This window comes from Taeniopygia guttata, chromosome 8 (genome assembly GCF_048771995.1).
Source record: "Taeniopygia guttata chromosome 8, bTaeGut7.mat, whole genome shotgun sequence".
NCBI classification, from domain to species: domain Eukaryota; kingdom Metazoa; phylum Chordata; class Aves; order Passeriformes; family Estrildidae; genus Taeniopygia; species Taeniopygia guttata.
In genome coordinates, this window is record NC_133033.1 from 6,215,982 (window position 1) to 6,230,487 (window position 14,506).

Consider the following 14,506-nt stretch of genomic DNA (forward strand, 5'->3'; position numbering starts at 1 on the left):
ACTTTGTATATAAACAATAAAATAAAGGCGTGAAAAATTCCAGCTCTGTGTCTGTTGAAAAGTTTCTGATGATGGTACATATTTAAAGAAAATCACCCATTAGTGGCTTGACCTTATGCTCTGTGGACCTTTATTTATGTGAGATTATTACACAGGTGAGAGCTCTTTGCTCTCTTGAGATCCTGTGCTTGAATCTGTGTATGAAAGTAAGTGAAGTGGTCTGCTCTGCCTTTCACAGATTTAATGAAAAAGTCAAGTCTTTCATATGCAGCATGACTTTATATTCTGTATTGGTAATCAGAACAGGATTTTTGAATGAAGAGCAGAATTCACCACACTTAATTTTCTGCTTTTTCCAGGATGGCCATTTCTGTTTTTACTCCTGTTCCCTGGTTTAAAATTGTTTTTATTTAATGTCTTTTCCAAGAGACATTATAATATAGGTACTTTTAGTATTGCTTTAAGAAAAAAAAATTAATCAAAATTCATTGATGAGGGGGGAGAGGGCCATTTACTTTCCAATATTCAGTTTACTTGTAAATATATGTATAATGATTGTATGTATACAACCCCCTCCAATTTTTTATTTTCAAAATGACCTTTGTGCCTTCCTGCTATACTTGGCTTGATTATTCTATATTCTGGTAGAGGATCAAAGCAAGTATAGCTTCAGTAAAAGCAGCAGTTTAGTGCACCTGGAGATGGGATGAATTGCATTTCCTGTCGTACTCAGGTTCCAAGAATCACCTGACATGAAGTGATTCTCTATCTTGGGAGGAGAAACTGTGTATTTTGAACATCTGTTTTTATAAAGCTTCAACTCTTAACTAGAACTTTTAATTTTAAATGGATAACTTAGATGGAGTTTTTTTGCATCTTGCTTGGAAAATAATATTTGTCAGGGTTTTTTTTTTTTACTCTTAAGTACCAATTTTGTATATGTGTATTTACATCTATGTAATATCCTTTGGAAAAAAGTAACTGAACAGACAAAAGAATTTAACTGAGAAAAGTCAGGTAGGACTTGGCAATTTTTTATTTCTCTTTGAGGTGCCCATTTAGGTGGGAATGGCAAAAAGTGGGCTCTTGACAGTTATCAGCAATCTGTTGTTTGTATCTTCCAGTGCTCTAACCAGTAACAATCCTTTTGTTAAAACGTGTAGCAAATTTCAGTAGGAGCTTGGAAAGCTGATACACTTAGATTGTCTTTTGTCTCTCTTTCCCTGGTTTGCCCTGATACAGCTTTGATGTTGTCTCTCTTTGTGTGTTATTTTGATCTATTCGAATTAGTCTGCCTCCAGAAACTAGGTGATTAATTTGAGTTTGGCACACAGCCCTTTCTTGTCCTTAAATGTGGGGCAGTGTTCAGTGTATGTTTATGTCCTGTGTTCAGCAGCTCTGCTGTTGCATTGCAAGGCTGTGTTTCAGTGGCTGGGAACCAGGACTGCACTTTATGGTGATGGTGTTCATCACACTGGCCCTTTGATTTTGTATTGCTGACCTGCTGTTTTCTTTACTTTAGAATTGCACACTGAATATGGCACAGATTTGACAGCACTCACTGTGGGACCAGTGAAAAGTTCAGGGTTTATTCCTCTCATTAGGACTAGATCTGAGGGATTTTCACTGTTGGGAACACGGGCTTGTCTGTGTATTAATAACATTCTCCCTGTGGTCAGATGAACAGTCACATCTGCCTACTGGAAGCAGAGGTTTGTATCTTTTTTTCTTTTTTTTTTTTTTAAGGAGTATTTAAAGTTTTGTTTTAGACAGGTGTTCTTTTGTGGATCTGGGTGTCCTGTGGAACATGTTCTTGTCAGCTCAGCAGGTTTATTCTCACTGTTACTGCAGTGAGGAGCCTGTCCAGCATTCACAACCCTGCTGCCAGCAGAGGGAAGGAAGAAGGAAGCCCTGGGTTAGATAATCCCAAGGAGTGTTGGTGGATGGGCATCCCATGGGCATGGTGCCTGTTCTCCAGGAAATTCAGGAGTTGCAGGGTTTTTTTGTGTGTTCAACTGCAGCATTAATCTCTCCTAGTAGGGCACAATTGTATGTGAACTTGTCTTTTATAAAGGACTATAGAAATCCCCTTTGGAAGTCTTTAATGTATTTTCTGTTAAATTAGGGATCCCTGCTTGCAAAAATTGTATTTCTCATTCTCCATATTTCCAGCGTTTTGCAGCTTTCAAAGTGACATTTGTGTGTCTTTGAGTAAGCTCAGATGCATGCTGTGTATTTTATACAGCTGGGTGGTAGCACAGAAGGTTTGTTGATTCTTAAAAACAGTATTAAATTAATTGTTTTTACTTTCTTTCAAATGCTGTAATCTTTGCTAAAACACATTTCCTTTTAATATATTTTTTTCATAGAAGATTATATGAAATGTGTAGGACTGTAGGCAGTTGTAATCATGGTGTGTCTTTCCACATAGCTGTATGCACATTCATTCATTAAAAAAAAACAAAAAACAAACCCAAAACAACCCCCAAAAACCTGCTTTATTTATGTGAGGGTAACAAAGGGGCTGTGATTATGTGTTTTATGGCTGTATTTTGTTGCTGTGATGAAGTATATGAAATTTTAGTTCTCTTTCTGACCAGAAAGAGAGTGGAGGAGATTCTTAGGTAAAGCTTTGCTGGCAATATTGTAAATTGAAATGTAAATTCTGTCTCTCCTTTTCAAATAACAGATGGAATTTAGTTACTTAAATAATTTAGGTTTTTAGTTACTTAAGAAATAACCTCAAGTTTTTCTTGTATAGTGATCAAACAAGCAATGGGACTAATATATTTAGATTTCTGTTCATGGTGAAAGATTCTTGTTTCTTTTAACAGAGAATTTTGTGTTCTGAGAATAAACAAAAAGCAGCACCTGAGATCCCAGTCCTGCCCCTTAGTACTGCTGGAGCTCTTTGTATGCATCACCCACCAAACATAGGTTTAAAAATACTTTTTTTAGAGGTGCTATCTCTGTATTGGTAGTTTCTACAAAGATTGCTTAGCATTCATTTGTCCTGAGACATTCAAATTTCAGAACAAATTTTTAGACTATACTCATAGTGAATCGGTTGCTATGAGGTATCTGTAGTTTATTACCCTGTGACTGTGACCTATTTAGTTGAACTAAAAATTGCACACATCTTATAAACATGTGTTTGACAAGTGTTTAGTCTGTCATTGAGTCAAGTTGGGACTATGTGAGTAGGAGAAAAACTAAGTAAATTATTTAAGAACAGCATCTGTGCCAGTGCTTTTTGGAAGTGAATGTTACTTGTGAAAAAATTTACCACAAAAGCTAGGAGCCATCAAGAGCCATCAGTTTCAAAGCAGAGTGTCTTAAAAATTGATTTACTTACAATACTGTTTAATATCTGTTGAACAGAAACTGTTGAACAGTTTCTAGTTTTATTTCAATAAAGTCTCCTTAGCCTGTCCTGGGTTGCTGCCCCCCAGCTGTTGGAGAAATGCTGAGACAACTTGTACATTACTTACTTCATCTTGGGATTTTCTGCTTTCCAAACTTTTAAACTAAATGTTGCATAACTATTTTTTTGATTATGGATTAGTGATTAGGCAGTTGGCTGACTACAGCTGGGGTCATTGGAACACTGTTGATATTTCATATTATTATGGTTTTTCAGTGAAGGGGCCTTAGGCTTTTGGCAATACTTCTATGACTTTTTGTGTCCTGAGTTCTTGTGTCCTGAAATTTCTTCCCTGGTAGTATTTTCTGAGACCTAGTATGTTACAATGAATGACTAAAATACCAAATTTTTAAAAGTAAGGCTGAACAAAAAAATATATTGTCATGAGGTAGCTTCTCCCTAAACTTTGCATTTTAGTGTTGCCTTTCAAATTTACATACAATGACTAGGAGAGGGATAAAAATATGGGCATTGAGGACATTTTCCAGCATTCATATAAAGGCATAGCCTTTAATTTATCTGACTCTCCTACTTTCTATCTATGAATGTTTTAAGGAGTAATAAGATATGTTTTGGTATTAAGCATAAGCATTCCTTTCTTATAGAAGGTGAAGCAGCATTAATGTCAAAGCTGTGACATTGATGACTAAGACCAAGGTACTTGTATGTGTGTCAAAATAGAGACACCTCTTGGGCTACTTTCCCTTTCTGTGTGAATGAGTTTTGAGTGGGTTGTTGAGAGTTATTTTCCTTTATTCCTGCTGAACTAGAGTCAGCTCAGGTACATGCTGATCCTTAAGCTTCTTAGAAATCTGTACATGTTCTTTACTTTCACTGTGCCAGGAAAACACATTCAGTTATGAATATTTTATTTCCATTGCACTTTGTTTAGGGAATTAGGCAGTGGCAACATAGAATTAAGGAACTCTGCAAAAATGTAGTGGGTTTTTTTTCCTCAGAATTTTAGAAGTATATCTAACTGTTTAAAGGCTTCCTAATGCATTTAGGCATGATGTAGGAGTGACAGGAAAAAATTTGCTGAAGCCACCAAAGATGTAGGAAGAAATGGGAAACCACATCTAGAGTGCTAATTGTAAATTATTTCAACGCGTGCTTTCTTGCTGATGAAGTGAATCATCTGTATGAATGTATTCATGTGGCATTTTTTGATGAAATGTTAATTTTTTGCTTTATTAGCAATTCTATTGTTTTGCAGCTTTTCATGAAGTATATTTGTTGTAAAGAAAGCAAGCTGAAATAAAGCAGAATGCATAGAAGACATTTCATTGTAGTTCAATTACGGTTTTTGGTTAAATTTTAACCACGATGGGGACAAATATTGTCATTCTGTATAAACTTTGTGGGTGTAACTTCACGTCTAGCACTTGGAAATACTTTTTGAGACTCGCAAAGCTGGGGAGATGCCAGCATGTATAACATAAGCTACAGGAAAAAGCTGACTCATTCCTTTGCCTTGAAAAGCCTGCCAAAAATAACACAGGTAGAGATTGCTTCTCTTACTACTGAGGCACAATTTTGTTATTCAAGTATTACTGAATTAATTAAAAACCTAAATGGAATAATATTTTTTTATTACTTTCACTCATAGCAGTCCATTTTTGGAACCTCTGAAAGTAATGGTTTCGAAGTAGCTGTGTGTGTAGTAAGGTAACCTTGTTTGTAAAAAGCCTCTTTGTGGTTAAAGTGATTGGTATTTCTGCAGAAGGTTTCATGGAATTTCTTGTTTGGAATACACATCTCAGACTTGCTGGTAACAGGTGACATTTGGTAGTTGCATAAAGCTGTTCAGAAGCCACAATCCTCTGCTTGGGAATCTCAGTGTCCCGTCTGGATGTCTTGGGGCAGAAAGACATGGTGATAGTTAATACAGCTGGTTTCAGTAAACCTTTGTTGCATTAATCCACACTGACTGCAGGATTTGACTAATACTTACAGGATGATTTCGTCAGCACCAGTTACTAAAACTTTTGTGGTTTATTCTGGAATTTTCTACATTTTTATTGTTGTAAACTGCAAGAGAAGTCTGTGCATGATCGTGCGTTTTATCCAGTTTCCCAAAATCACCGTATAAGGGTCAGAGCAATTGTTTTGATGTGTCTGCACTTGCCAGTACCCATTATTACCAGTTCTGATGAAAATTATTTCCAAATCAGTATTTGCAAAAAAGAAAGTTATTAGCAGAGCATTATTTCCAAACATTTATTATTATTACTGGAATATATGCATATAGCAGAGCCCTGTGATTTAGTTTCATTTTAAAAAATACTTCTGTGCTGAAAAGGAACTAATAAATCTTTGCACTTCTCCTGTTTTGCTTTACTGTTGCATGTGAAAATGTTCCTTTGTCGCTTATATTCATGGTTCAGAAGCAATTTCAAATTCACTTTTGTTTTCTCAGTCCTTTTGTGGATGCTTTGTCTTACTAATGCTTTCCTTTATCATTTAGTTATTTGGTTTTCCTCTTTCTAGATAATATTTGTTCAGTTTTGGGTTTTGCTTCCTTTCTTTTAATAAAACCCCTTCTCTCCATTGTGGAAAGCATTTGGAATTCTATTGTCCATTTATTTTGTTTGAACATCAAATAAAGAATGAATTTTAAATCTTTAGGATAAGTTTATCATGTGAAAGCAGAAAATTAGTGTAGGAGTATTGTATATCAGGGAGAATATCACATTTAGCCCAAATTAGGAGTAGAATGATTTGCAGTGGACTGACAATTGTAAACAGAGTGTTATTAATGACCCTTTTTTTGCTGTGGAAATATTTAATAAAATATAAAAGACTGAAAAAATTGTTATGAATTCTTAATGAGGGATTTTTAGTGTATTTCATTACACTTCTTTAAATTCAGCAAATCTTGAGTGCTTTTCAAGCACAGATGAATACAGGCTAATATTTCCAAAATACAACAGCTAGAGTTTTTTTATTCTGCAGAACTCAAAACCACAGTATGTTTGTCTTGTGTGTCATCTCATCCTCTGTAATGAGGTTTGTATGTAAGTTTTGGTATTATATTCACTTAAAAAATCAGAAAAATAAATCTAATATTAAATGCTGAAAGAGTCAAAGATTAAAAACAGCTTTTATGTGTTCAGAGTATGAAACAACAAAATGCTTGGGTTTTTTTTGGTTATAATTTTAAATTCCTTCCTACAAGTGGCTAACACCTCTTCCTGTCTTTGCCTCTGTTAATGTAGAAAACAGCATGGGGTAAACTTTCTGCATTTGTGATATGAGAGAAATTGTTTTTATATTGAGAATATATTTTTTATATTGAGAATATATAAAGTGTATAATAGGAAGGAGGGGCAAAATGAATAGTAAAGAGACAAAATGCAGAACTTTGTTTTTTTAGCTTGCCAGATATGTTAAACCGAAAATAAAATCTGAGTTTTTAGCATCTGGGGGAGAATTTTTGGAAGCCATAATAAAGAAATCCTCTCATGAAAAAAAACTTTTTCAGAGTTTCATAGAAATAATTAAATATGTGGTTTATGAGGCTATTTGTTAAGTTGAATGCACAAAAAAATTACTAATGCTGTAGATCTGAATGTGTCAGATTCACATTCAGGGGGGTTGGAAGAAAATGCCCCATTAGCAACTTACTCCATTATAATTCCCTGTGACTTTCTGAAGCACATGATGTCATTTGGTTGGACATTTTTGGGTTTTGATCATTTACTGTGGCAGTTCCTATTACCCTGTCTCGAGGTCTCATTTGTGTACTGCGTTTGTTTAATGTAAACCTCCTCAGTTTTTAGCTAAACAAATGTAAAGCTCTGCGAGGGCTTTGCTAAGTAGACTCAAGTGGTCTCACTTGCTGCATGCAGTGAAACCTAAATAAGGCTTTTGGAATTCTCTGGGAACAGCTTGTGCTGGTTGTGTTAAGCTGGTTTGGTTATTTATCCTGGTGAAATTTGTGCATCTCTCAGGTTATTTACATCTCTCCAGCCTCCTCCTCTGAAAGGATTGTTCTTCCAGCGCTGTGCTTCTCCAACTTGCTTTCTCCTTTTGCTTTTGGATGTGTTTTCTAGTGCCCTGTTTTGGAGAGTTGATCTTGCTTTGTGCTTTGTAAAACCTCTTTCTCTTCACTGGGATGGAGCTTCCAAAGGAGAGATTTTCAGGGGTCTGTATGTGTGAGCCAAAACCATTGTGTGCTCTGGAGTTTGGGAAGGAGAGGGGAGGAACACGAGGTGGCCACTGAGGAGGAGTTCCCTTCTCACCCATTGCAAAAGCCTTTAACTGCTCTTTTGCCTGGGGCTGCCTTTAGCCCTTAATTAATCTAAATATCCCTTTTAAATTCTGCAAATTCTGGAAATTTAAAAACTACCTGCCAGCTGTAATTCACGAAGAGGAAGGAACCCCTTGTCTCGTTTGAATATTCAATCAGTGTATGTAGACTTCTGCTTTTAAATAATATGATTGGTAAATCCAGTCGATCTTCAAACTTTGTGGAAAACCCCCGAGTATTTACAACTTGTGACTTGAATATTTGTGCGATTTAAAACCCCATATTATTCATAAGACCCTGGGATGAGAGTCACTTTAAGATGTACTTCATTACTTTTAAATGGCTAGCACTAGAATTGTGTATTTTGAAGAAAGTCATTGATGTTGTTTCAATAGGTAGTTAAGGAATGGTGGTTCTTGGTTTTCTTTCTAACACTGTTTTGTACTCATAAAAAATAGTCACAATTAGTCAGAATGGACTAATCTAGTTAATATTACTTTGAGGAAAAGTTCTAAATTTCAGTCTGCTATACAGTGTTCTTTAGGTACCTAAATCATTTCAGAATGCCATGGATTTTTTATGTTGTCCAGACTCTTAATGAATTTGGTAACCTTTCATTAACCCTATTGCTTTATTGTTCCCTGTGTTTTTAGGAAACAAAAAAGTTGGATTGAATAATTTCAATACGATAACTTGGAAGCATGCTGCTGAAAACAACACACCAAAAATATTGTTACTTTGAACCTTGGTAATGGGCACTTGTCAATCCAGTGTTATATTACATTCTATATGACATCCCTTTTCATTTAAAAAACCCCAGGACTCACAGTATCTTTATCAAGATAACCTGTGCTGTTGGATGGTGGAGTCACAGGTTCTTGAGACTGGAAGTTGTTTCCTGATGTCTCTCTGGCCCAAGGCAGGTCCAATTAGGTCAGGTTATGCAGTACTTAATGAATTTTTAAATAAGCTGTTCCACTTCTTGGCTATATGATTGCTATCCCAAAACAAAATGTATAAATCAAGAAGAACTACATTCAGTTTATAATTTAATGAAATAAATTGTGGGCCTGGTAGTTGTTTGAAAGTTGCCATCAAAACAGAAATTATACTGTTTCATGATGAGACAGTGTTATGGCAGCATTTTTGTATGGATAGCACTGAGACACACCTAGGATTCTTGGCTTTGGGAAAAATCTTCTGAAGCCCCTGTAATTTTCCATTTAAGGTGAACTTTACTTTTGAAGCAGTTAGAAAGCTCTGGTACCCTGGATCCAGCAGGGGCACTCATGGATATGCAGTGTAAGAGCAGCAGAGGCACAGAGTGCTGCTTCCCGGCATCACTCTCAGCAGCAGGTTATTGGGAGCTGAAAGAGCTTTCTGATCCAGACATGGTTTCTTTATATCAATAACGCATAAATAGATTTAATGCACTGATTATTAAAATTGTTTCAAGGGTAGCACACATTTTTAATGACTATAAATTAGCTACATGGGATGGTTTTGGTGATCACAGATCCCTGTTTGGGGAGACAAAAAAATGTAATATCTTGAAATGTTTGTATAACCATAGAGATGTGAGCCTCTCTCAAAGGGGGCTGACACTGGGGAGGAACAGGCTGGAGCAGATCTTGCCTTAGTAACGTGTTCTTGTTTTAATTTCTTTTTTTTTTATAGTCACAACCTTCTCCCAATGAAATTCTAAAGCAGATGGTTGTTCCTTTTTCTTTTTTTCTTTGCAGGGTCTACTTATAGCTGTCTTGTTAGAACATGGATATTTAATATTTATGCAGTATGTACATGTGCACTGCTACCATTTGCTGTCTACATTATTTTAGTCTTCCATCTTGCTTAACAAACAGTGTCTGGACTCTTCAGTTTTACAGTGTGGTTAATAGAGGTCTTTCAATCAAAAAAGCACATAATGCTTCTGCTGTTTTTTCTTACTCCTGTGCCCCTTAAATGTCATCAAGTTTACAAAACTGGGGATATATGAACAAGTGAGTTATTCAGTTTAAAATAAAATAGCTTGAAGCCTCTATCATATTTAACCCCTCTAACTAGGCTCAGAAGAAGTTTGAGCTGATTTAATCCTTTGAGACAGAGCTTTGACAGAAGTGTGAAAATGCCACATTGCTGTATTTCTTCACAGCTGAAGCAGCTTCTTTTCCCCAAGTAAAGAGAATTTTGTTGCACCAGCAGATCATTACTAGTGTAGGTTCTGTGGTACAAAACCTGTGTTTGCTCTCTGTATCTTACAGATGCAAAATAAAGGATAATTCTGTCTCTCAGCCAACTTTATCTGTTGACTGACCTGAATTCAATGTATATTGCTGAAGAGCATGGGAGGGAGAAGCCAATCCAGAAAAAGCCAAATAAACCAAAACCTCCTACTCTTTCCTGGAGGTTTATTAGATGAACACCATCAAGAGCTGTGTATGACTGCAAAAACCACAATGATGATAAATGAGACACGTTGTTAAAAAGAAACCACTGATTATTACCATGCACAGTGGATAAACTGATTTAAAACCTGATCTGGTAGGGAACTTTGTTTTCGCTGTAATTTGATACACCCTCATGGGTTGTTGCTGTAGCTTATGGGTACCGCTGACCTTTTCCTTCTCTGCTTTTTAAATAATTATTAATGCAATATTTGTTTCTAAATGCAGGATAAATCTTATTGCAGTATCACAGTAATTTAGCTGAGTTCAGCAGTAAAATATTCTGACTTCATGTAGCCTTAACTATTAATGGAAATTGTAAAAAAGTCATGTTTATGTATTCAGAGAAAAAGAAACCATAGCATTTAAATCTTGATTGCATCTATTTTTGTATTTATTAAGCACTTACTTAAGCTGCATTTTTTTAATGTCAGTTTGTAAAAATGGAGTTGATAGATGATGTCAGTAGTTCAGTCACAGGGTATGACTTTGTCCTCCTGGAGTACCAGGGAATCTCTGAACTGCTAAACATCAGTGTTCCCTTCTTCACTGGGGACCAGACACTCATTCACCAGGTGTTCTGGTCAACAGGTCAGGTGTATCTGAGATGTGAGGATGGATATTAGAATTGGTGAGGGTAGAAAATGGATGAGCTGCTGCTGGCACAGGAGAAAATGGAGAGCAGTGGGATGCTACAAGCTCTCTTTAATCTTTTCCACCGGGAAATCCATCACACTCAAACAGGAGTCTGAGCTTCAGCTCATGTTTGTTTTTCACTTAGATACCATAATGATAATATTGTTCACCGAGAATATTCACTAAATAGAGAGCATTTTAGGGCATGTTTTGAACTAAGCTGGATCGCTCTTCAAAACTGATGTATTTTTGTTTGCATGCTTGACTCAAAATTTCTTTTCTCTTTTCAGGCAGCTATAAATGGTGTTATACCACAAGAAAATGGCATTCTACAAAGGTAAGCACAGAGGATTGGAGTAGTACATACAGAGAATGATACTGGGTAACAGTTACTTTTTTTTCCTTCCTGAATCCTAAGAAGATGACATAATTCCCCTTTTAAAGCTGTTTCTGGAGCCACAAATTCTATTCCTGGCAAAGCTGATTTAGCATTCAGTTTTTCCCATACTGATAGGGGACTAGCTCAAACATCTGTTCAAAATAATTAACTTTTATTTTGAATTCACTGGTGGCTGGGTCATTCTTTGCAAGGTTGGGTTGTCTCTTTACAAAGATTGGGTGTTGGTATGCTTCTGGATAAGTATTTATTTTTCCTTATGCATTTATAAATGTATTGATATTCCATGCTTCCCTATTTCTGGCCAAAAATATTTGTACTTGGGTTTTTTTTTTTTTTATTTTTAAATTGCATTACAGGCAGCAGAAACTGTGATAAAGTAAGGTTGTTCCCTTCTAAAAGTAGTTTTACTGATTTTCTTTCAGCTTCTGAATTAAATTTTGGCTTGCATACTGATGCTTGGATATCTTGAAGTCACTGAAATTTGATCTTCTAAGTGCTGATGAGGCAATTGAAAACAGCAGAACGGGAATTAAGCTACCTGAGAGAGACAGTAAAACAGTGTTTAAAAATTTGTTCAGAAAAATAATTAATGTACTATTTAAAAATTTTTAGCAATTAAATAAGATGTGTAATATAGGTAAAGTGATGTTTGACATCTCTGTCAATGCTTACTAATTCTACAGAGTCAGGTTTTGATTGAGGATAAAACTATTTGCCTAGTAAAGTTACTAAATATATATTTACTGTAAGGCCTGTTTAGTCCATGTGAGATCAAGTCTTGGTTGTGTGGAACACTCATTCTGCATACAAGTTGTGATTTCAAAGCATTTCTATCCAAAATCCCAGAATGTTTGGTTGGGTAGAAGAAGCTGGGGAATAATTAGAGTAGCTAATGCCTGTCTTCAATCACAAGGTGGTCCAGTGCCCACGTATATTTTTCTATCACAGTAATTTATTAATTTTTAGTAATTATTAGATAGTCAAATGTGTTTCAAATGGGAATTTTTGTTACTTTATTTTTGTCTTGTTTTGTATTCTTCCAGTGGAAGTGGTTTAAAGGAAGGCTCAGAAGATTTAGAAACCTGGTTTCCAGATAAGACTTACTTTACTGATGTGGGGCTTTTTATGTTCTGTTAGAGGTTGCTTGTCAGATACGTAGGATGCCTTTTTTGGTGGAATCAAATAAAATTAATACAACTGGACTTGAAGCAAGTTAATTTATTGAAGAGAAAAAAGTACACTTGGTTGTATAATTCAGTTGCTTGTTCTGTAATCCAGTCCTGAGAACTGGGATATTAATTGCTTCTTGGATCTACTAACAGAATTGTTACTTAATTGTACTTAATTCATACTTGTCCACCAGGTTGAAGAAAATAATATATCACTTGGCGTTTATACTTTTTTAAATACTGAAAATTAGGATGTTTCCTGTACTCCTTAGAGTTCTGACGTGGGGCTTTGACTTTTGAGCCACAGGTCTGAGTGTGTGGGCCTTTGTAGCTGGGCATTCATCCTTCTGAGCATGCTGATGTGAGAAGTGAAGGAGCCCCTTGTTTTACAAGCATAACATGTTTTTCTGGTACAAATGTGAAAGGCACAATGATGGGATTTGCAGTAGCTGAGTACTGTTGCACTTCAGTGACATGCATGCCATCCACATTTGCATCCACTTTTTAAAGTTTTTAAAGTTCAGACTTTTTAGGTTCAGGTTTTTAAAGTTCAGACCTCCTCTAGGTGACAGATTTCACTTGCTCTATAACGGATTTCCACTGGTAATCTAATGGTATCTTTGAGAACAGAAGGAATTTTTCAAATAAATTCTTGTAAAGAATGGAAATGAGACAAATTATGTCACAGCATTTCTGAAATCCACCATGAGATTCTGTAACTGCCCAGCATCTTCCTGGCAAGAGCATCTAAAAGGCAACACCCCAGGCTTACCTGATGAAGTTTCTTGCCTTCCAGATTTGATTTCTGTACATTCTGTATATCATAGGAATTTTTTTTTTATTTTGCCTGGAGTAATATTCATGGAGTTTTTTTTTTTACACTTGTTTCCAATCCCAGTTACATGCTTGCTGTAGAGAGGCTCTGGGGAAGATGAAGTGCTTCTGGGTAGTGAGGGTTTTCCAGTTTATTCTGACCTGTAATGCTGTGGGTGTCCTTGAGTCAGGCATGGAGACATCCTTTTATGGATCTCCAGGAGTCTTGCAGGATTTTGAACTTGAAGGAAAGCTAGAATTCAGCATTGCATTACTGTTGTACTTCTAGGTGTTTTCTTTTTAAAAACATGCTTTGTTATCTTAATTAATTTACTTAAACATGTATCTATTTTCATATCTGACTTGTTTTTCACTAATTTGGTGTGAGAAAATACCTATCTGCCTGCAGAATGTTGAGCTGTATTTCTTATTCTCATTTCCACTGGATACCAGCCCAATGATGTAGAAAGCTGGTCGTTGCCACGGTGCCAATTTTTATATGCCCACAACACTCCTGGAACAGCAAACAATCCTTCTCCTCAAGATAATTCTGGTATCAATTACATAGTGGATTTTAAATGCTTGTTTATCACCATTGTTGATCTCCTATAGCACTCCTGAGCCCTGAAAGGTTAAAATTGCTAATATACAAGTTATTTTTTCATTTTTAATACTTTTTTTTTCAGATATGACAGCACTAATTGAAGAGGTTTGTGCTGTGTAGTAAGTGAATAATACTGTCATTTTGCTTTCCTAACTTCTGGCTAGGCATACCAAGCTGTTCTGTTTCAATCATCTCATTTGCCTGTCTTTCAGTGAGTACGGTGTAGAGACTTTGCATGGACCAGCGTATGGCCCCAGCAGTCACTCTGCTGCAGCTTCTTCAGCTCCCTCCTCCTCCTCAGCATTTCGCCATGTAGTGCCATCCAGACAAATAGTGGAAAGACAACCTCGGATGCTTGACTTCAGGGTTGAGTACAGAGACAGAAATGTGGATGTAGTACTTGAAGACAGCTCTACAGTTGGTAAGGATTTGTGAAAATGAAGTGAAAGCTGCTGCCGTGAAACTGTTAAAAAGACAAGCTAAAAAGATTCAACCCCAATAATCCAAGTCCTAAAGCAAAGTAGAACAAAACCCCACAAAAAGGAAAAAAAAGATCCCCCTGAAAATGCAGCCTCCAAAGCTACTAACCATTTTCAAATTTCTTTGCAGCTTTAAAAAAGCAAAATTTCACTAATCCATGGTAAAGGTTAGTGATCTATCAAATATTTATTTTGAAATCTAGTTTTCTTATGGACTTGCTTCAGAAACAAAATGGAGATTAATGATTAAGTTGAGGCATGAAAATGTAATTTGGGATAGGATTA

The 14,506-nt window shown here is 36.0% G+C and overlaps 1 protein-coding gene across 1 annotated transcript in view; it reads left to right on the plus strand.

Annotated features, from left to right (window-relative positions):
- The window catches only part of FAF1 (Fas associated factor 1), a 154,081-nt gene that overhangs the window by 24,059 nt on the left and 115,516 nt on the right, over positions 1–14,506 (plus strand). Inside the window, exons 4-5 of the mRNA XM_002192970.7 lie at positions 11,047–11,093; positions 13,955–14,163. Of these exons, the coding sequence (XP_002193006.3) occupies positions 11,047–11,093; positions 13,955–14,163 (256 nt within the window). The remainder of the gene's footprint in view (positions 1–11,046; positions 11,094–13,954; positions 14,164–14,506) is intronic.